The sequence below is a fragment of the Coregonus lavaretus genome (genome assembly GCF_964263955.1).
Source record: "Coregonus lavaretus genome assembly, chromosome: 16".
In the NCBI taxonomy this organism is placed as follows: Eukaryota; Metazoa; Chordata; class Actinopteri; order Salmoniformes; family Salmonidae; genus Coregonus; species Coregonus lavaretus.
In genome coordinates this window covers 21,386,920-21,411,315 of record NC_140003.1, presented here as the reverse complement: position 1 = coordinate 21,411,315, position 24,396 = coordinate 21,386,920, and the positions used below count along the sequence as shown (strand labels likewise).

The 24,396-nt window shown below is 43.6% G+C and overlaps 1 protein-coding gene across 1 annotated transcript in view; it reads left to right on the top strand.

Annotated features, from left to right (window-relative positions):
• The window catches only part of LOC311143695 (NEDD8-conjugating enzyme UBE2F), a 74,030-nt gene that overhangs the window by 16,279 nt on the left and 33,355 nt on the right, over window positions 1-24,396 (top strand). The window contains exons 5-7 of the mRNA XM_084179567.1: window positions 15,230-15,297; window positions 19,216-19,286; window positions 21,337-21,394. Coding sequence (XP_084035693.1) covers window positions 15,230-15,297; window positions 19,216-19,286; window positions 21,337-21,394 — 197 coding nt within the window. The remainder of the gene's footprint in view (window positions 1-15,229; window positions 15,298-19,215; window positions 19,287-21,336; window positions 21,395-24,396) is intronic.

Here is a 24,396-nt window from a genome sequence, read left to right as displayed (position 1 = left end):
TAGATGGGTGTAATTACATTCACCTGCAGTGTGTGCTACACTGTTGGAGTTAATCTGGTTTCAGTAATCATGGAGGACTAGGTTTGTAGACAGACAGGAAATGAGAAGAGTACATGTCTGAGGATATATTTAGCTATTGGTGCTTTGCTCATCCATTCATATCTGTCCACCCTGGTCAGGTAGATATTGAATGCCGTTTGTATCGTACCGTGTTCAAGGTTGAAAGTAAGCTGGTACAGAGAACCGGTAAAATAAATAGTGAGGTTACGCCATACCGGTTGAACATGAGCCTATCACAATAATTCAAACAAAGATGCCAAGATAACTGTAGGCTATTACACTAATGTGTATCATTACCGCATGTCACCCACATTAACAATGTGCGATAGGACTTGAAAATGTGTGGAATACGCACCTAAATGTGGTGTGGTTCTATGATAACAGTGACATTTTGCAAAGGCAGAGACGAGTGGCTGAGACTGAGAAGTGCGTACAGTGGACACATTTCAGGTTACAAGTGTAGACCTAATGAATGACAATCACTGAATGTCATTCATTACACTTTTTGTTATTTTGTTACAGATGCCTCTTTCCATTCCTCAAATGGCGGGTGCACAGTGCACTGTATGGATGCGGGAATTATTTTAGAGTGGAGGAATGTGGGCGGGTAGGCAGGCTTACAAGAGCCTTTTGAAGTGATTGTTTGACAATCAGATGAAAACATATGGCTTATGTTAATGCCACATTAAAAAGTGAAAAAGTAAAATATTTTCAAAGTTAAAACTACAAATCTTTACTATTATGCCCACAGAGATCCTATTGCATTAATAGGGATTTGTTTTGGAGGTACTGTACTGGGAAGAAATTAAAGCTACTTTCACCCCTGACCATGTTTAGAACGATACACGTCGATACACGAATTCTGCTCTGCATGAGTATCATTTTTTTATATATTTTTTGCAAACTGATGTTCCCTTTATCTAATATTAGGTTTTGGTTGAAGATCTGATAACATTCAGTATCAAAAATATGCAAAATAGAGAAAATCAGAAAGGGGGCAAATACTTTTCACGGCACTGTACATGTTTCAAGCAGACCACCATAGTCCTGTGCCCAAGGATGCTGAGGTAACCTGTCTAAATGACTATTGCCCCGTAGCACTCACATCAACACCATCATCCCAGATACCCTGGACCCACTCCAATTCGCATACCGCCCCAACAGATCAACAGATGATGCAATCTCTATTGCACTTCACACGGCCCTTTCTCACCTGGACATAAGGAACACCTAAGTGAGAATGCTGTTCATTGACTACAGCTCAGCGTTCAACACCATTGTGCCCTTCAAGCTCATCACTAAGCTAAGGACCCTGGGATTAAACACCTCCCTCTGCAACTGGATCCTGGACTTCCTGACGGGCCGCCCCCCAGGTGGTGAGGCACCAACACATCCGCCACGCTGACCCTCAACACGGGGGTCCCTCAGGGGTGCGTGCTTACCCTCCTGTACTCCCTGTTCACCCACGACTGCGTCGCCACACACGACTCTAACACCATCATTAAGTTTGCAGACGACCACCGACGACAATGAGACTACAGGGAGGAGGTCAGAGACCTGGCAGTGTGTTGCCAGGACAACAGCCTCTCCCTCAACGTCAGCAAGACAAAGGAGCTGATCGTGGACTACAGGAAAGGGAGTGCCGAGCACGCCTCCATCCACATCTACGGGGCTGTTGTGGAACAGGTTGAGAGCTTAACGTTCCTCGGTGTCCAAATCACTAAAGAGCTATGATGATCCACACACATCAACACAGTCGTGAAGAGTGCACGACAATACCTCTTCCCCCCCAGGAGGTTGAAAAGATTGGGTATGGGCCCTCAGATCCTCAAAAAGTTATACAGCTGCACCATTGAGAGCATCTTGACATGCTGCATCACTGCTTTGTATGTCAACTGTTTGGCATCTGACCGCAAGGTGCTACAGAGGGTAGTGTGTACGGCCAAGTACATCACTGGGGCCGAGCTCCCTGCCATCCAGGACCTCTATACCAGGCGGTGTCAGAGGAAGGAACGAAAAATTGTCTGACTCCGTCACCCAAGCCATAGACTGTTCTTTCTGCGACACGCACGGCAAGAGGTACCGATGCACCAAGTCTGGAACCAACAGGACCCGGAACAGCTTCTACCCCCAAGCTATAAGACTGCTAGTTAGTTAAATAGTTAAGCAATAGCTTCCTGGAATATCTGCGTCATCAAAATAACGCTTGTATGCCAATGTTTATTTTCCTTGCAACAGTAAATGCTTACAGCTACAACACCAACAACCACTGTTGTGAAATCACAATACATGAATGATTCAATATACCGTATGTGTAATTGTTGTTGATGTAGCATCCCGAGCCCCATATTTGATCTACCTAGCTTCCGTTAAAGCAATCTCTGATGGATGAGCAAGTACATAGTGTACATGCCGGTTTCAGGATGTGGTCTACCCTAACAGTGAACCCAAAGTGAGGGGAGACAGCAAAACTGTTCCCTGGCCCTACTGACCACAGATTCATCCTCTCAACCATTGTCCCCTGTGTTCTTACATCACTGTATATCTCAGTGTCTCTCTTCAGAACTGGGACACCGACAGCTTGGGTTCACTTGGTGCTTTGTTCTGGCCTATGTGTAGCCATTATGAGTGGAGACCTTTCCCCATGTGTGGCTGGTTGGATATGAAGCTATTAGCAGAAAACATCAATGCTTGTTTATACAGGGGATTAGCTCTAAACAATTGGAGCAAGATGCTGGGATGCCTGGCCTGAATAGGCACAGTCCAGTTTGGAGTTCTTATGAGATCATTGTGAAGTTGAGCTCTGGGCCCATATTCACAAAGAAGAACTCGGAGTAGGAGACTGCTGATCTAGGATCAGTTTTGCCTATTAGATTATAACAGATGGACAGGCGAGGGGACCTGATCCCAGATCAGCACTCATCCTACTCTGAGACGCTTTATGAATAAGGGCCCTGATACTAATCACCTTTTTACTTCTATATTTGTAGTATGGCATATTTAGAAACATAGTTTTGATAAAGGTGTCAAAACAAGGAGAAATGTTGTCTTCTTAGCAGCACTGCGAAAGCCTGAGCCATTTCCTGTAATGCACATGTGACAAACTCTAGGCTTGTGGGTGGTTGAAATGTTTTTATGGGAAAAAAACGTTCTCAATCGACATTGAAATGACTAAAACCAAATTGAAAGTGTGTAGAAATTATAATGGACTTACATTTATATTCTCTTCTCTCTGTCCAGCTTGCTAACAGTCATTGAAACGAAAGCTGGACAGTCGGAGAGCATCAAAAATTCAAAAAGTGAAGGATAGAGCATTATTGAGTTGGGCCATCCGGACCTCTGTGAAGACCTAATGGGCCCGCCGGGGGAAATGAGTTTGACTCCCCTGCTGTAATGTATGCAGGGTCAGAGACAATAAGTCTGAGGAACCATGGAGAAACCCTGGTTGCGTCCCAAATGGCACCCTATTTCCTGTGTAGTGCACTACTTTTCACCAGGGCCGATAGGGCTCTGGTCAAAAGTAGTGCACTAGGGAATAGGGCGCCATTTGGAACTGATTCCCCACGTATGTAAAGCCTGTAAGATAATAACCTCCAGGGGAGCGGACGGAGATCTCCCGTGCATAATACAAGGACTCTCCTCTTTATGTTCCAATGTGATTAGTGTCAGGCATGGACCTGCATGCCGAGCATCACTTTAACACAGGGCCAGTGTATGTATGTGTGCAAGGTGTAAATGTAGACTAAAGGGTTGGCATTACTTAATGAATGGGTGTAGCAGAGAAACAGGTTATCAATTTATCCTGCTTAGAACTCCCCCCATCTCCATGTTTGTGATAATCTATAGTAGCCATATTCAACAGGCGGATAAATTGACGGACCGAAACTCAGTCAGGCTTTCAATTTAATACTTTTGAGAGTTGCAATAGTAGCGTGCACAAGGTGCAATTTCGAAATTTGGTAGTGCTTGGGCAGTTTTCCTCTTGTTACATTGTCATCCATTGACAGACCTTAGAGAGCTATTTATAACCTGTCAGAAATGTCCAGTTGATCAACTAGCCCATCAACCAGCTACGCTATATATACAAAAGTATGTGGACACCCCTTCAAATTTGTGGATTCGACTATTTCAGCCACACCCGTTACTGACAGGTGTATAAAATCGAGCACACCGCCATGCAATCTCCATAGACAAACATTGGCAGTTGAATGGCCTTACAGAAGAGCTCGGTGACTTTCATCGTGGCACCGTCATAGGATGCCACCTTTCCAACAAGTCAATTTGTAAAATTTCTGCCCTGCTAGAGCTGCCCCAGTTAACTGTAAGTGCTGTTATTGTGAAGTGGAAATGTCTAGGAGCAACAACGGCTCAGCCGTGAAGTGGTAGGCCACCCAAGCTCACAGAACGGGACCGCCGAGTGCTGAAGTGCGTAGTGTGTAAAAATCATTTGTCCTTGGTTGCAACACTCACAATCGAGTTCCAAACTGCCTCTGGAAGCAACGTCAGCACAATAACTGTTCGTCGGGAGCTTCATGAAATGGGTTTCCATGGTGAGCAGCCGCACACAAGCCTAAGATCACAATGTGCAATGCCAAGTGTCGGCTGGAGTGGTGTAAAGCTCCACGCCATTGGACTCTGGAGCAGTGGAAACGCGTTCTCTGGAGTGATGAATCATGCTTCACCATCTGGCAGTCTGACGGACGAATCTGGGTTTGCCAGGAGAACGCTACCTGCCCCAATGCATAGTGCCAACTGTAAAGTTTGGTGGATGAGGAATAATGGCCTGGGTCTGTTTTTCATGGTTCAGGCTAGGCCCCTTAGTTCCAGTGAAGGGAAATCTTAACGTTACAGCATACAATGACATTCTAGATGATTCTGTGCTTCCAAATTTGTGGCAACAATTTGGGGAAGGCACTTTCCTGTTTCAGCATGAAAATGCCCCCATGCACAAAGCGAGGTCCATACAGAAATGGTTTGTCGAGATTGGTGTGGAAGAACTTGACTGGCCTACACAGAGCCCTGACCTCAACCCCATTGAACACCTTTGGGATGAATTGGAACGCTGACTGCTAGCCAGGCCTAATTGCCCAACATCAGTGCCCGACCTCACTAATGCTCTTGTGGCTGAATGGAAGCAAGTCCCCGCAGCAATGTTCCAACATCTATTGGAAAGCCTTCCCAGAAGAGTGGAGGCTGTTATAGCAGCAAAGGGGGGACCAACTCCATATTAATGCCCATGATTTTGGAATGAGATACTTTTGGTCATGTAGTGGATCTCAATCTTTTAGTTATCATGGCCAGATTATGTGCCCATGTGGGCCCCCATTCTTTGATTTTGTTGAGGCACTCAGGTATCATATGAACACACATAAAACATGGCCAAATGTGTAGAATTGCAGGAAATTCACTTTAAAACTGTAAAATTTTCCCTCTGCCAAAAGCAAAATGTGTACAATTGAGCTTAACTGAAAATGTTTTTCTGCCAGCAAGAGGGGTGTGTGGAACAGTTTGTGGTCACGTGGGTCGCGAGGTGGGGGGTTTGTTACTATGCCGATAAATGACAATATCCATCCGGACCTTTGCCACCTAGGAAATTTGTGTAACCGGACCTTCTCAAATAGGAGTTGAGTACCCCTGATCTATAGGCTAGTATCAGTTGTGATAAATCATTAAACCTCTCCGCACCATAAGGTTCTTGCTCACGATTTGTTCAAGATTTCACAATTCCCCATGTTTCCATAAATGGGTCACCTCTTTGTTGCCGGAATTCAACCATGACTATTTTCTGTCAGAATGATATTCATTGGCTCTCTGTTTTTAATTTACAATGGGTCTCAGAAGTTTAGTAACATAACGTTGGTAAATTACCAGTAGCTTTGCAACCTTAGGAATGGTGAATACAAGGCTGGCTGATTGAATGTTTACTGGACAGTCAGTTCAGAATCCAAAGTCTCTGAGGAGGGAGGCTGGGGAAACAAGAAGTTGTTGATGCATTTGATGAAGGCTATTGACTGAGGCATTTCGACTTGTAGCAAAGCCCACAGGAGATAGAGGAAAAGAGGTAAACATTTCACAAATTACATTTTCAAACATCAATCAATCAATCAAATGTATTTATAAAGCCCTTTTTATGGAGCTCATGCCAGATTTCCTCTACTAGTACCGTCCTACTGTATGAGCTCTCCACATGGTTACATTAGAATCAATGTTAGAAATGGAGACAGTGAAGGCAAAGAGCTGCCAGACAACAGATATTTTGGGAGACTTGCTTATTAGGCTATTCTCTGCTTGGTCTAAAACAACAAAGGTTGTCTTTCAAGTAAGCTGGGATGTAGAAGGAGATCATTGATTTGCAATTATTGTTTTCAAGGCATTGGAAAACCTCCCTGGTCTTTGGTTGAATCTGTGTTTGAAATTCACTGCTTGACTGAGGGACCTTACAGATACTTGCATGTGTGGGGTACAGATATGAAGTAGTCATTAAAAAAGAATATTAAACTCTACCATTGCACACAGTGAGTCCATGCAACTTATGTGACTTGTTAAGCAAATGTTTACTAATTAACTTATTTAGGCTTGCCATAACAAAGTGTTTTTTTATTTATTTATTTTATTTAACCTTTATTTAACCAGGTAAGCCAGTTGAGAACAAGTTCTCATTTACAACTGCGACCTGGCCAAGATAAAGCAAAGCAGTGCGATAAAAACAACAACAACACAGAGTTACATATGGAATAAACAAAACATAAAGTCCAAAATACAAACAGAAAATATATATACAGTGTGTGCGAATGTAGTAAGTTATGGAGGTAAGGCAATAAATAGGCCATAGTGCAAAATAGTTACAATTTCGTATTAACACTGGAATGATAGATGTGCAAAAGATGATGTGCAAATAGAGATACTGGGGTGCAAATTAGCAAAATAAATAACAATATGGGGATGAGGTAGTTGGGTGGGCTAATTTCAGAATGGCTGTGTACAGGTGCAGTGATCGGTAAGCTGCTCTGACAACTGATGCTTAAAGTTAGTGAGGGAGATAAGTGTCTCCAGCTTCAGAGATTTTTGCAGTTCGTTCTAGTCATTGGCAGCAGAGAACTGGAAGGAATGGCGGCCAAAGGAGGTGTTGGCTTTGGGGATGACCAGTGAGATATACCTGCTGGAGCGCAGACTACAGGTGGGTGTTGCTATGGTGACCAGTGAGCTAAGGTAAGACGGGGATTTGCCTAGCAGTGATTTATAGATGACCTGGAGCCAGTGGGTTTGGCGACGAATATGTAGTGAGGGCCAGCCAACAAGAGCGTACAGGTCACAATGGTGGGTAGTATATGGGGCTTTGGTGACAAAACGGATGGCACTGTGATAGACTACATCCAATTTGCTGAGTAGAGTTTTGAAGGCTATTTTGTAAATGACGTCGCCGAAGTCAAGGATCGGTAGGATAGTCAGTTTTACGAGGGCATGTTTGGCAGCATGAGTGAAGGAGGCTTTGTTGCGAAATAGGAAGCCGATTCTAGATCTATCTTTTGATTGGAGATGCTTAATGTGAGTCTGGAAGGAGAGTTTACAGTCTAACCAGACACCTAGGTATTTGTAGTTGTCCACATACTCTAGGTCAGACCCGTCGAGAGTAGTGATTCTAGTCAGGTGGGCGGGTGCAAGCAGCGTTTGGTTGAAGAGCATGCATTTAGTTTTACTAGTGTTTAAGAGCAGTTGGAGGCTAAGGAAGGAGTGTTGTATGGCGTTGAAGCTCGTTTTGGAGGTTTGTTAACACAGTATCCAATGAAGGGCCAGATGTATACAAAATGGTGTCGTCCGCATAGAGGTGGATCCGAGCTTCACCAGCAGCAAGAGCAACATCATTGATATACACAGAGAATAGAGTCGGCCCGAGAATTGAACCCTGTGGCACCCCCATAGAGACGGCCAGAGGTCCAGACAACAGGCCCTCCGATTTGACACATTGAACTCTATCTGAGATGTAGTTGGTGAACCAGGTGAGGCAGTCATTAGAGAAACCAAGGCTATTTAGTCTGCCAATAAGAATGTGGTGGTTGACAGAGTCGAAAGCCTTGGCCAGGTCGATGAAGACGGCTGCGCAGTACTGTCTTTTATCGATCGCGGTTGTAATATCTTTAGGACCTTGAGCGTGGCTGAGGTGCACCCATGACCAGCTCGGAAACCGGATTGCATAGCGGAGAAGGTACAGTGGGATTCGAAATGGTCGGTGATCTGTTTGTTAACTTGGCTTTCAAATACTTTCGAAAGGCAGGGCAGGATGGATATAGGTCTGTAACAGTTTGGATCTAGAGTGTCACACCCTTTGAAGAGGGGGATGACCGCGGCAGCTTTCCAATCTCTGGGGATTTCAGACGTTATGAAAGAGAGGTTGAACAGGCTAGAAATAGGGGTTGCGACAATTTCGGCGGCTAATTTTAGAAAGAAAGGGTCCAGATTGTCTAGCCCAGCTGATTTGTAGGGGTCCAGATTTTTCAGCTCTTTCAGAACATCAGCTGTCTGAATTTGTGTGAAGGAGAAGTGGGGGGGGGGGGTGGGGTGGGGGGGGGGGGTGCATGGGCAAGTTGCAGCGGAGGGTGCAGAGCTGGTGGCCGGGGTAGTGGTAGCCAGGTGGAAAGCATGGCCAGCCTTTGCAAAATGCTTGTTGAAATTTTCGATTATTGTAGATTTATCAGTGGTGACAGTGTTTCCTAGCCTCAGTGCAGTGGGCAGTTGGGAGGAGGTGCTCTTATTTTCCATGGACTTTACAGTGTCCCAAAACTTTTTGGAGTTAGTGCTACAGGATGCAAATTTCTGTTTGAAAAAGCTAGCCTCCTGACTTCCCTGAAAAGTTGCATATCGCGGGGGCTGTTCGATGCTAATGCAGTACGCCACAGGATGTTTTTGTGCTGGTCAAGGGCAGTCAAGTCTGAGGAGAACCAGAGGCTATATCTGTTGAATACTTATTGACTCAAGACATTTCAGCTTTTCATTTTTTATACATTTGTAACAATTTGGAAAAATATAATTCCACTTTGACATTATTGGGTATTATCAATTAATAGGCAAAAAAAAATATGTAGGTATCAGCAGTAGCTAGCTTAGCTGCTAGCAATCAAAGCTAGCTAACAACAAAAATATCAGAAATAGTGACAAAGCAGTGGACAGAAACGACTCACTTAGTGATGTTCAGTTAGCGAACAATTAGTTATTTTTGAACTATTTTTACTGACTCGACTTTCATGATTCCTTTTTTTCCAATGATTTGTTCAATCTTGTTATTTCTTTGACCTGCTGGCTGCAATGAATACAGCAGGATTAATAGCGTATGCAGTACGCACTCCTCTGGCTCAGTAGCTCCAGAGACATGCGCCGACCACCAACTGTCTATCATATGTGCGCGCAGGAAACCGTGTTTCCGTTAGGAAAATGTGGCACCGGACATTTGAACAGCAGCATTTTAATTTACTGAACATTTGTGAAATTTACCGGACCCATATGCATTTTGGCTAGGCTACTTTGAAGCAATGTAAGTAAGACATGCCTCATAATATGTAGTAAAACGTTCAGGTTTCAAACAATTAAGTATATGTTTTCAAAATGCTTACTGCCTCCTTACTCCTCATTGTAAAGTGTTGTGTGACGCGATGATGAAGTCTGCCTTCCGTTGCCTATGTATTTGCTGTTTGTAGCAACAGCTCTCGCGCTGTCTGACAGATTTTCCGCTCAAAGGCTCTGTGTGCTGTAAGCCTGTGATAAATAAGATTTATAAAGAATATACTGTACACGCGGCAATTTAAGTTCACTAAATTATGCAAATTAACCTATAGACCGATAAGAATTACCTCTCAAATGTATTTACATTGACTGGTATTTCCATCAATTAATATGCAAAAAATGAATTATTTCGCAATGGGATCTTTTCTTCTCCCAGACAATTGGCCGGCGGCAATTTTATTTATTGGCTTTTCCAAAAAACACATCTGACCAAAGCCGGCTATTACCGGCTAAAGGAAACCCTGGCAGGATAATTGATAATGCTGCAAGCAGCATAGAGAAGAAAAATAAATGTTTTAGAACTGATAATTGATCGCATGGTACAAGAATAAATACAATTAATTGGTTATTGAATTTTATCGATGGACACAGCTTTGTAGAACCAAAACCTATGTAGGCTACAACCTGCCTCTGCTCAACAAGCTCAAATTCGAGAACCAATCTTTTGGGGCTGCTGCAGTTTGTGAACGATATTGTGCTAATCACTCAATCAATTGCATTACACCAAGAGTCGTTCACAATATAGTCAGGTTGCGGCCGCAACTAGACCTCGTTTCAAAGATGTCAATAAATAAATCTTATTTGTATGCCTAGCAATCACAAATGTACATTGTTTGAAGCACACTTTTATAAGTTTCAGTCACAAATGACAGCTCCAATAAGCCTGATATAGTGAGCGAGAGGCTTGTAGAATCATGATTCTTTCAAGTTTTTAGTTCATTGTTTGCTGGTAGGGGGTCCTGCGTGCTCTGGGCATTACTGATTCAAATTAACGAAATGAGTCGAAAGATTTGTTATTTTGACTGAACGAGTTTAAAAGATCAGAGTCAGTAAAAAGAGTTGAACTTCCCATCACTAGACTCACGTTTGTGAAATAATCAGTCTACATTTATTGTTGTTATAGTAAAGTGCCCTAGTAGTTCCATAATGATTTTACAAATCCTGAGTCCATCCACACTAGCTATTTGAGTTGGTTAAAGAGATTGAATGGGATCTTAAATACTTACAAATTTGTAACATATCATATGAATTGCAGGATGTAACATATATTTTATATTTTTATATTTTACGTCATTTAGCAGACGCTCTTATCCAGAGCGACTTACATTATTTTTTTTTCATACCCCCTGTGGGAATCGAACCCACAACCCTGGCGTTGCAAACGCCATGCTCTATCAACTGAGCTACATCCCTGCCGGCCATTCCCTCCCCTACCCTGGACGACGCTGGGCCAATTGCGCGCCGCCCCATGGGTCTCCCGGTCACGGCCGGCTACGACAGAGCCTGGATACGAACCAGGATCTCTAGTGGCACAGCTAGCACTGCGATGCAGTGCCTTATGTCTCCTGAGTGGCGCAGTGGTCTATCATACAACATTTTCAGGGACTGGTTTTGACTCGTGAGTGCTACTTTCAAAACTACTGATTTGAAATTATACAAAACCTTTATAACGCATATTTAAGCTGCTGCATGGGTCAAACAAAACAAGCCTGCTAGCCAGTACTTGCAGCCCTGCTCCAGGTGGAGTTAGTAGCTAATTTGAATATCCCCCAAAAACTCTCACATAAATGGCAACGAAAGGGTGCCATATTGAGTTTGGGGTGTTAAAAAGAATCTATCGATAGGCTTTTGTCTCTGTTGACAATATATGCCATACGGGAATACCTGCCCAACATGAATATTAGACTAGGCCTATATCTCCTTTGTAATGATAATATTAGGCTACTCTTTATTGTAATATTGTATGTTTTGGAGATTTAGGATCAGTTACAATATAGTCTCTCACCAACTGTTGCTGTGTAGATAGCTCCTCTGGAATGATCTTTCAGTAGTCCACAAGATAAATTAGTTATTCAGCGGCCTCAGTATCAGTAATTTCCTCTCAACAGCTGTTGCTCAATGCAGCCTGTTGCAATATCTTGTGTACTAGCTATTTTTAAACCGGAAGAATATGATTGCTCTGGATAGTTAACAAAGTCTTGTCCCTGGCCTAACCCCTGATGGAAAGACTGATAACCCTTGTGCCCACCATTACTAATTCATCCTATTTTGCTATTAGCCACAAGACGCTTTCTCTCCCTTTACACACATCCATAATGGATAAAGGCCCTTTGTGTGGCCTGATTAGGTACTGCACTGTCACTAGAGTTATATCTGGCTTGTGATGGTAGGTGGCTGGTTGTCCTCGACGTCCTGGTGGACAGACAGCATTGTGGGTAAGCTCTGATCTGGAACGTCTTGGATGTTGTTTTTCCATTATGTTATAGTCAGACAGGCTGGCACTGACCTCAGATGCTTGTCAAACATGGACATAATCTGAAGATGATATACCTGGGCCATGGTATGATCCTGCACTGCTACACCTGGGCCATGGTATGATCCTGCACTGCTACACCTGGGCCATGGTATGATCCTGCACTGCTATACCTGGGCCATGGTATGATCCTGCACTGCTATACCTGGGCCATGGTATGATCCTGCACTGCTACACCTGGGCCATGGTATGATCCTGCACTGCTACACCTGGGCCATGGTATGATCCTGCACTGCTACACCTGGGCCATGGTATGATCCTGCACTGCTACACCTGGGCCATGGTATGATCCTGCACTGCTACACCTGGGCCATGGTATGATCCTGCACTGCTACACCTGGGCCATGGTATGATCCTGCACTGCTACACCTGGGCCATGGTATGATCCTGCACTGCTACACCTGGGCCATGGTATGATCCTGCACTGCTACACCTGGGCCATGGTATGATCCTGCACTGCTACACCTGGGCCATGGTATGATCCTGCACTGCTACACCATCCATGGTCTGAATCCACACTTTAGCCTACTTCAATCCTAGGCTAGATTTCTGCCTTGTAAAAAATAACTTTGGTTGACAATTTTTTACTCTTCTAAACGCTTACACACAGTGCTCAAATACGTGTGTAATAATTTACCCGTTCTACTTATCACACAGAGATCCCCATCTGGTAGGTGAGGCTAAGCGTCCTGTTCTGACTACCCAGAGAAACATGGTGTGTGAGATGGGAGGCCTAAATATTCCTTCAGTGGGAACCCTCTGTAGTCATTAGGATGCAGTAGGCATGGAGAGAGCAGAGCAAGGACCACAGTATTATTATCCCCACCCTGGCCTGTGTCTGTGCCATCCTCATTCTCACAGCATTTAGCCTGCCATTATTCAACTCTATGCCAAATAGGCTGCTGACGATGAGGATATTGTCCTAAATCTGCAAGTGAAATGTAGACATCACACTTTAAGGGCCAGGAATTGGATTGGCTTTTTAACCTCTGTGAGATGACTGCGAAAATGTGCTGGAAGGTGTAGCTGTGGTGCTCTAGCAGTTGTTCTCGCCGTGTGAAATTGGTTTGTGGAATTCAGTCTCTCCATCAATCCTGAGCTGTGTGAAGATATCTGATCGGTGTGGGGACTGGGGAGAGAAAGTGGGAGAGAAGAACGTCCCCTAATAGCCTACCTCTGTAAGTGAGGTGAGCAGGAGGAAGAGCGTTGGAGAGGTGTGTGCTGCTAGAGACTAGATCAGCTTTCAGCTAGACTTTAGAGCAGGGTCCTTCATGCTCCACAGGCTCAGTAGACAGCTTACACAGCCTATTCTCCTGATAGTGGGCCAGGCTGTAGAAACTTAATAGGCTTCGGGGGCTGATCACTCACTCAGGGCATCAGATCTCTCTGGTTCTGCTGCACCCACCCTGCATCTCAGTGAAATAGGTTTGAAGGAGCAGGGCCCATGGTATCAAGGCTGTGGAGAACCTGGACATGGAAAAGTTATGGCATTCAATGTTCACAAAGATGTTTCAGCTGCCTATGAAATGCAACAGCATTAGATGGTTTTATTTTATATCAAGCAAGATGTTCATATAAGGAATCGGTCTAATACATTGTTGTCGAAAATGTAAGCGCATTTCACAACATCCAAGTGCTAAGTGTCATTAAAAAGCTCTTGTTATTTAACATTTTTGACTGCATGGAATCTTCAGTGGAAGCATCTGGTAGGCTTCTACTGATGTGTGGGCGTGTCATCTGGAAAGGAACATGGCCCTGGACCCCATTCCCTTCTAGCATCTTTGCCGTGCCATTTGTGCACTCTGCACTTTACTACCCGCTGTGCCAGTGCAGCTGGAATAGGGTTCTCTGTAGCCGTCATGGCAGCAGCACAGTGGTTACTTCTGTCAGGAGATGGCCTGGCGATGCAGCTGCTTCTTTTTGGCTCGGACTCCCCAGTCAGTGTCTCTGCGCTCTACGCCTGCTGGCTCTGACTCATCAGCCATACTTTGGTGATGAGAGTGATGGGGTCAGACCTGCTGATTTCACAGTGACTGAAGTCATTTGTGAACCAGCCAACCTCCATATCCCACAGATATTGCATGGAAATCTGCCTTAACCTGCAATTATGGGGCAATGATAGCTTTTTAGCGAACTGCTTAGGTTGAGACACCTCCAGGTTTCAGGTTTGAAGATGTTATATTGGTCGATGCTTTATTACCCAGGTAGATTTCTCTGTTATTTTACAATTATTTATTTCTACTCCGTAAGGTTGTACAAATTCTGAAGGCCATATAGCCTAGCCAGTGTTTATGTGTGGTGTGTGCCTGAGCGTGCACTAATAATAGGCTGCACAACATATTAAAAGTCGTTAAAGCAAGCGGCTAATATTTTTAAGGGCTTAAGATGAGTTTACCAGAGCAGAACCAGTGTTTTCTCAGAGGGGTTCCAATGCTGATTCATAATGAGTGTGTCTGGCGTCAAGCTGCTGCTAATTAGACCTAGCAGTCCGTTTCCCTCCGCTCAGGTCTGTTCAGGGTTAAGAGAGCCTTCCCCAGAGGGAGGGAACAGCTCTGGTTTTATAGCCATCTCTCAATCACAGGCCCATCAAGGCTCAGGATCACATAGGATTTTATTGGCCGTCATCCCAATTATTGCCCTCTATTAAGGCAGCATGGTATGCTGGAGACAGTGCCTAGAGAACAGCTCATTACTGGGCCAACGTTGCTCAACCAGTGCGTTAGACTAGAGTGACTTGAGCCTGGCCCCGCCATCAATCCTTCTGCTGACGGACAACACAGGTCCCCCGGGAGACAGCTGGGAATTCCACCGGCTAAACCTCCACTGCTGCTCACTGTATCTCTCTCTCTCTCTCTCTCTCTCTCTCTCTCTCTCTCTCTCTCTCTCTCTTTCTCTTTCTCTTTCTCTCTCTTTCTCTCTTTCTCTTTCTCTCTCTTTCTCTCTCTCTTTCTCTCTTTCTCTCTTTCTTTCTCTCTTTCTCTTTCTCTTTCTCTTTCTCTTTCTCTCTCTCTTTCTCTCTCTCTCTCTCTCTCTCTCTTTCTCTCTCTCTTTCTCTTTCTCTCTCTCTCTCTTCATCTGCAGATGAAGGCTACTACCAGAGTGGAAAATTCCAGTTTGAAATAAACGTCCCTGAAGCTTACAACATGGTGGTAAGTGGTCCTGTCATGTCTCATTATAAATAGTGTGTTTATGTGTTGGTGTGTCAGATGGAGGTGCTGCTGAGCACTGAGAACAGGTGATGAGGGATGGAGAGGAGGACTCATTGTTTAGTGGTATCCATTTCCATGGCTAATTCTCTCTGAGTTATGTCACCCACCCTCACACCGCGTTAGGCCAACTCAGGGTCATGATTTAGGAAACCGTTCCGATCCTCCCTTCCATTTGAATGTCCCTATGGCCAATATATACCAGGTCTGTGTCCAAAATGGCACACTATTCCCTACATAGTGAACTACTTTTGAGCAGAGCCCTTGTCAAAAGTAGTGCGCTATGTAGGGAATAGGGTGCCATTTTGGATGAAACCCAGTAGTTTTGTGGAGATAAAACCCCGGGGCTGTGCAGCAGCATGGGTAATTTACGCTCTCCCAGTTTGCCTCCCGTCCACAGCTCCATCAGGAGAAAGTGAGTACATGTCCTCTCAGTAAACAGCCTAGCATGGAGGTGGCAGGGATGCAGGGTAGTTACAGCCCCACACAGAGCAGAGTCTCAGCCTTTAGTTTTCCCTCAATTCTCTTCCTTGTTTATATGCCACCCATCCATCCTGGATGTCGTTTTATCTCACCTCACACTGCTCGTCTTAATACACACACACAGGCGCGTGCACACTCACACACACACACACACACTCCTGTGTGTCATCAGGAACAGTCCAGGTTTTGAATTTACAGCCTGTTTCTTCCAAAACCTTACGCTCTGTGCTTTACAGCCTGTTTCTACCGAAGACGTTACGCTCTGTGCTTTATTTGAATGGTGAATTTACAGCCTGTTTCTACAAAGACCTTGCGCTCTGTGCTTTATCTTAATGGAGGATAATTAGACAGGCAGTAAAGGCTGTGTTTACCGCCTGCCTGTATGGATTTACCATCCTTTTATGAGAGCTAGTAAACGGCCTGAAATAGACTCATAAAGAACATTAGTTTTTTGTTTTTTTTCAGTAGGCCTAGCCCCTAGATACTAAACACCTTCTGTTTATTGGAACATCTGACCATTATGGCAAACTGGGCCACAGTATTGTACAAAGATGTTCAATCGATATTATATTATTTTCGTTTTTATGAGTTTTGTAATGTCTTGATCCCAGCCATTAATAATTACTTTTACTGGTTCTTCTAAGCCTTCTAAGGCTGTTGTAAGGTGGTAAACTGAGGCATTTGATAATGGTGTAAGATGACAGTAGGGTTGGAATTTAAAGACAGACTCTTAGCCAAGACTGGCCTCATTAGCATTCAATTCTGGGGAATGAAAGAGCATTGTTACAGACTACAGAATCTAAGGTTATCTTAAATCCATTTTGGCACTTCAGACAAAAAGTTTGCACTGCACATTCCAGGACAGTTATTGTCATCTCAGAGTATTGGCATTGCCAACTGGTCACTTTTTCATGAATCTTTCCCTCTCTACTTCACCTTTGTTAGAGAATGGGAGCCATCAGGAATATTTTCATCTGGCTGCTTTAGGGAAAAGTAGTTGCTTAAAGTTACTGAGGCCCTAGCCTTTCTCACAGGCTAGACATTCTAGCATAAACAAAAACAAGAGGGAGCAAAAGTTGTGATTTTGCAAGTTATTTCATTCCATGTCTCTTTTATGGAATATATAGCTGAAGTCGGAAGTTTACATACACTTAGGTTGGGGCCATTAAAACTTGTTTTTCAACCATTCCACAAATTTCTTGTTAACAAACTATAGTTTTGGCAAGTCGGTTAGGACATCTACTTTGTGCATGACACAAGTAATTTTTCCAACAATTGTTTACAGACAGATTATTTCACTTATAATTCACTATCACAATTCCAGTGGGTCAGATGTTTACATACACTAAGTTGACTGTCCCTTTAAACAGCTTGGAAAATTCCAGAAAATGATGTCATGGCTTTAGAAGCTTCTGATAGGCTAATTGACATCATTTGAGTCAATTGGAGGTGTACTTGTTGATGTATTTCAAGGTCTACCTTCAAACTCAGTGCCTCTTTGCTTGACATCATGGGAAAATGAAAAGAAATCAGCCAAGACCTCAGAAAACAAATTGTAGACCTCCACAAGCCTGGTTCATCATTGGGAGCAATTTACAAACGCCTGAAGGTACCACATTCATCTGTACAAACAATAGTACGCAAGTATAAACGCCATGGGACCACACAGCCGTCACACCGCTCAGGAAGGAGACGTGTTCTGTCTCCTAGAGATGAACATACTTTGGTGCGAAAAGTGCAAATCAATCCCAGAACAACAGCAAAGGACCTTGTGAAGATGCTGGAAGAAACGGGTACAAAAGTATCTATATCCACAGTAAAACGAGTCCTATATCGACATAACCTGAAAGGCCGCACAGCAAGGAAAAAGCCACTGCTCCAAAACCGCCATAAAAAAGCCAGACTACGGTTTGCAACTGCACATGGGGACAAAGATCGTACTTTTTGGAGAAATGTCCTCTGGTCTGATGAAACAAAAATAGAACTGTTTGGCCATAATGACCATCGTTATGTTTGGAGGAAAAAGGGGGACGATTACAAGCCGAAGAACACCATCCCAACCATGAAGCACAGGGGTGGCAGCATCATGCTGTGGGGGTGCTTTGCTGCAAGAGGGACTGGTGCACTTCACAAAATAGATGGCATCATGAGGAAGGGAAATTATGTGGATGTATTGAAGCAACATCTCAAGACATCAGTCAGGAAGTTAAAGCTTCGTCGCAAATGGGTCTTCCAAATGGACAATGACCCCAAGCATACTTCCAAAGTTGTGGCAAAATGGCTTAAGGACAACAAAGTCAAGGTATTGGAGTGGCCATCACAAAGCCCTGACCTCAATCCTATAGAAAATGTGTGGTCAGAACTGAAAAAGCGTGTGCGAGCAAGGAGGCCTACAAACCTGACTCAGTTACACCAGCTCTGTCAGGAGGAATGGGCCAAAATTCACCCAACTTATTGTGGGAAGCTTGTGGAAGGCTACCCGAAACGTTTGACCCAAGTTAAACAATTTAAAGGCAATGCTACCAAATTGGGAATGTGATGAAAGAAATAAAAGCAGAAAATAAATAATTCTCTCTACTATTATTCTGACATTTCACATTCTTAATATAAAGTGGTGATCCTAACTGCTCTAAGACAGGGAATTTTTACTAGGATTAAATGTCAGGAATTGTGGAAAACTGAGTTTAAATGTATTTGGCTAAGGTGTATGTAAACTTCCGACTTCAACTGTATCATTGTGCACTGTAAAATAAAAAAAAAGGCAAGATTTGGGAAATTGACTGGAGCAGAGAGTGGTATTTTAAGAAAGGTAAAGTCCAATGTGCGTCCAAACACTTGAAGAAATTCCAAACTGTTTTTGTCCACTTAGCAAATTGCCTGGGACTCTGTCTTCTAGAGGCTTCTTTGATCAACTATTGCAGACTGACACTTCTATTTCTCTCTGTACTGTTTGTATAAAGATCTATTTCTCTGCCACGGTGCCACCCTCATCTCACAGTTTTGAGGAGCACTAATGAGGTCTAAGGCTGACATATAATCAAATAAACAATGTTAAAAAGAAGACTGCTTTTTTTGTGGTGTTTGTGTTGTTTGTTTTTGTTTTCATGTTTGGTTCAGTCTGAGGGAGAAAATATACAGGGGGTTCTTTTGAAGAATCTCAGCACCATATGAAAGTAAGTCTCCTCCTGAGCTATGCTGTGCTTTGCATCATTGTTTGTTGGTTTGTGGAGGTTGGTTTGCCTCAGGCGAACCTATGTGTTCCATACTGTCCCAATCAAACTTTGCGGTAAAAATGGTCTTAACCTCTTCCTCAGGCTCAAGGGAGAGCTTGCTGGTGGACGAGATTAATCCTAATCTTTCCCATGTTTCTCTCCCCAGCCTCCCAAAGTGAAATGCCAGACCAGAATATGGCACCCCAACATCGCTGAGACGGGGGAGATCTGTTTGAGGTAATGAACTCCTTTTCACATTGCCAAACACTGATTGGCAATTCATCCTCTGTGTGTGTGTTTTAAAGGGTGGCGATTCAGAAGTGGACTACATGGACAGATTCCAAAGTGTGGTTAGTGGACACAGGAGCCCCAGCAGTGGCCAATGCCAAGCAGCTTCTCTCCCAGCTGAGCCCTAGAGAGAGAGAGAGAGAGCTAGAGAGAGAGGCTGGGCTGGCTGGCTAGCTGGGGCTGGAGAGAGGAAGACATTTACAGGCAGAATTTATGTCTGTCAAGTCTCTAGTTATTCTCAGAACCTTGGAGACCGTACAACAAAACAGCACAGCTGTGAAAAGACATCTCTTTATGATGTTAACACACTGACATCTACAGTGCCTTGCAAAAGTATTCATCCCCCTTTGCATTTGTCCTATTTTGTTGCATTACAACCTGTAATTTAAATTGATTTTTATTTGGATTTCATGTAATGGACATACACAAAATAGTCCAAATTGGTGAAGTGGAATGAAAAAAATAACTTGTTTCAAGAAATTCAAAAAAAAAAAATAACGGAAAAGGGGTTCGTGGATATGTATTCACCCCCTTTGCTATGAAGCCCCTAAATAAGATCTGGTGCAACCAATTACCTTCAGAAGTAACATAATTAGTTAAATAAAGTCCACCTGTGTGCAATCTAAGTGTCACATGATCTGTCACATGATTTCAGTATATATACACCTGTTCTGAAAGGCCCCAGAGTCTGCAACACCACTAAGCAAGGGGCACTCTAAACAGGTCAGGGATAAAGTTGTGGAGAAGTACAAATCAGGGTTGGGTTATAAAAAAATATCAGAAACTTTGAACATCCCACGGAGCACCATTATATCCATTATAAAAAAATTGAAAGAATATGGCACCACAACAAACCTGCCAAGCGAGGGCCGCACACCAAAACTCACGGACCAGGCAATGAGGGCATTAATCAGAGGCAACAAAGAGACCAAAGATAACCCTGAAGGATCTGCAAAGCTCCACAGCGGAGATTGGAGTATCTGTCCATAGGACCACTTTAAGCCATACACTCCACAGAGCTTGGGTTTACGGAAGAGTGGCCAGAAAAAATACATTGCTTAAAGAAAAAAATAAGCAAACATGTTTGATTTTCGCCAAAAGCCATGTGGTAGACTCCCCAAACATATGGAAAAAGGTACTCTGGTCAGATGAGACAAAAATTGAGCTTTTTGGCCATCAAGGAAAACGCTATGTCTGGCACAAACCCATCACCCCGAGAACACCATCCCGCCTCGAGGTTCACCTTCCAGCAGGACAATGACACTAAGAATACTGCTAAAGCAACACTCGAGTGGATTAAGGGGAAACATTTAAATGTCTTGGAATGGCCTAGTCAAAGCCCAGACCTAAATCCAATTGAGAATCTGTGGTATGACTTAAAGATTGCTGTACACCAGCGGAACCCATCCAACTTGAAGGAGCTGGGGCAGTTTTGCCTTGAATAATGGGCAAATATCCCAGTGGCTAGATGTGTCAAGCTTATAGAGACATACCCCAAGAGACTTGCAGCTGTAATTGCTGCAAAAGGTGGCTCTACAATGTATTGACTTTGGGGGGGGTGAATAGTTATGCACGCTCAAGTTTTGTTTTTTTGTCTTATTTCTTGTTTGTTTCACAATAAAAAATATTTTGCATCTTCAAAGTGGTAGGCGTGTTGTGTAAATCAAATGATACAACCCCCCCAAAAATTCATCTAAATTCCAGGTTCTAAGGCAACAAAATAGGAAAAATGCCAAGGGGGGTGAATACTTTCGCAAGCCACTGTAGTCATCAGCACATGAAAGGTCAAGAAAAGCAGATATTTTAAGATGCCTGGCTGGCTCACTTTCATTTGTGATGTCCAATCATTTATAGAGCAATACACATCACAAGTGAGGATGTCCTGGGCAAGAAATGTCTGAATGTAGTAGTAGGGTATTTTTATATTGTTCTTTTTCTTTCCCCATGATTTCCGATGTGATGATGGAGATTTGATGTCTGCTGGTTTCTATTTTCCCAGTTTGTTGCGGGAGCACTCTATCGACAGCACTGGCTGGGCCCCTACCAGAACATTAAAGGTGAGTTTTTAATCCCTATAACACCAGCACCTATAGCTCAGAGTATCAGTGCCCATCTTAATGAACCTCTCTGGTCCCAATGCCCCTTCTCTTAAACTAGTAATATATCTTTAAAGCACCATTATAAACTGGGTGGTTCGAGCCCTGAATGCTGATTGGCTGACAGCCGTGGTATATTAGACCATATACCACGGGTATGACAAAATATGTATTTTTACTGCTCTAATTACGTTGGTAACCAGTTTATAATAGCAATAAGGCACCTCTGGGGTTTGTGGTATATACCACGGCTAAGGGCTGTATCCAGGCGTTGCGTTGTGGGTAAGAACAGCCTTTAGCCTTGGTATATTGGCCATATACCACAAACCCCAGAGGGCCTTATTGCTTAATTCACCCTCTTCCCCATGCTCTGAGAGGGCGATGGCTACTACTGCAGGGGGAGGAGAACATGGAAGCCCTAGTCTAAAAAGAGCTGTGTACGTCATAAAAGTATGCAAATGTATGCGTAGAGTGGAAATTGCCATTCAATGTGGAAGTAGCGATTGTGAAGCGCTCACTGGCTGACTTTCTTAATCCCTTCCCTGCTTCTCAAGGTTCCTTCTAAGATCTCAACAAGCATTTAAAGTTTGTTCTTTAAACTATGCATGAACCATGACACTCTATTTCCCACCTGCCTTTCTCATCTCTACTATTGAAAGAACTCAGTCTTCTCTGAAAAGGAGGGCACTTTCAATTGTGTTAGAGTTTAATGCGATCAGCCCTACCTTCCGTTTGGTAGATGGTGGGACTGAGAATGTAGGATAAATCTCACTCTGTTAGACCTGGTGAACTTTGCTAAGCCTTTCTCTTTTGAGGGGTGTGTGTTATTGAACCAAAGAAACTGTGATTTCTCAGAACGAGGCCCCATAATACTCTCAGTGGTGGTGGTGGTCTGCTGGTAACAGGTATAGTCATTTATTGATCCTGAGGGAGTTGGCTCACTATGAAGCAGGGCTCCTTGCTTGAAAACCCCAATGGTTTTCCTTTGATAAATGGCACATGCTTGACCCAAGAGCCATGGTGTTGAATATGTGCTATGCATTGAACTTGCTTTGCAATTCCAGATAGATTTAAGATCCCTTGTCAAAAGGTCATTGGGTGTTTCAAACTCCAAACCTAGGCCTATTTAAAGATGTGTTAAATCTATTAATCTTTTCATGTGACTTATGACCAGCACATACCAATAAAACAATTTAGGAACGTGCCTGTGCATCTTTATGGTAATATTCAAGTGTATTTGCAGACAGGAGACATGAATTGACTATCAAGTCAACCCTGAGGCTTTGATTGTCTCTCACTGGTGTTTCTCTTATCAGAAGCCGCTGTGAGTCTCAACCTAACCCATCTCTCTGTGTCATGCCTACGTCACATCTTCTGTCTCCTCTCTTCCCCTTTGACACACTGAGACACAGTACCACTCGAATGGATTCAGTTTGTAGTGTCACAGCCACTGAATATTTAAAGGCCCTAAACTCAAAACTGTATTGACTAAATTGACAGTGAGGGAGATGAGGTGACACTGTGAAAGGCGGCTAGCTGTTATTGTTGTACCTGTGATGTCACAGTTGCTATACCTTATACCACAAACACAGGTACACACACACACACACACACACAGGCACACACACACACAGGCACACACAGACACAGGTACACACACACAGGAACACAAACACAGGTACACACACAAACACTGGTACAGGCAAACACAGGTACAGGCACACACAAACACAGGTACACACACACACAGGCACACATACAGGAACACACGCACACTCTCCCTGGCTCGCTCATCATCTTCTGTTTCTGCGATTGAGGTGTAATTAACAGCTCTGATATCCCCATGACGTCCTCCTCAGGCGGTTCCCTGGCTAACTAACATCTTACTTAGCTAACGATGACAACCACAGCCAGCCAGGGTCATTTACTGCATGAAACTGTTTCAAAAGCCATTACCGTGGCATGAGACTGTTTCAAAAGCAAATTATATAAAGTTATTCTCATTAGCCTGACTCAGTTAGTTTTCATGCTGTGATAACATCCAGATACAGTGGAGAAAAAAAGTATTTAGTCAGCCACCAATTGTGTAAGTTCTCCCACTTAAAAAGATGCGAGGCCTGTAATTTTCATCATAGGTACACGTCAACTATGACAGACAAAATGAGAAAAAAATTCCTGAAAATCACATTGTAGGATTTTTAATGAATTTATTTGCAAATTATGGTGGAAAATAAGTATTTGGTCAATAACAAAAGTTTCTCAATACTTTGTTATATACCCTTTGTTGGCAATGACACAGGTCAAACGTTTTCTGTAAGTCTTCACAAGGTTTTCACACATTCCTCCATGCAGATCTCCTCTAAAGCAGTGATGTTTTGGGGCTGTCGCTGGGCAACACGGACTTTCAACTCCCTCCAAAGATTTTCTATGGGGTTGAGATCTGGAGACTGGCTAGGCCACTCCAGGACCTTGAAATGCTTCTTACGAAGCCACTCCTTCGTTGCCCGGGCGGTGTGTTTGGGATCATTGTCATGCTGAAAGACCCAGCCACGTTTCATCTTCAATGCCCTTGCTGATGGAAGGAGGTTTTCACTCAACATCTAACGATACATGGCCCCATTCATTCTTTCCTTTACACGGATCAGTCGTCCTGGTCCCTTTGCAGAAAAACAGCCCCAAATCATGATGTTTCCACCCCATGCTTCACAGTAGGTATGGTGTTCTTTGGATGCAACTCAGCATTCTTTGTCCTCCAAACACGACGAGTTGAGTTTTTACCAAAAAGTTATATTTTGGTTTCATCTGACCATATGACATTCTCCCAATCCTCTTCTGGATCATCCAAATGCACTCTAGCAAACTTCAGACGGGCCTGGACACATACTGGTTTAAGCAGGGGGACACGTCTGGCACTGCAGGATTTGAGTCCCTGGCGGCGTAGTGTGTTACTGATGGTAGGCTTT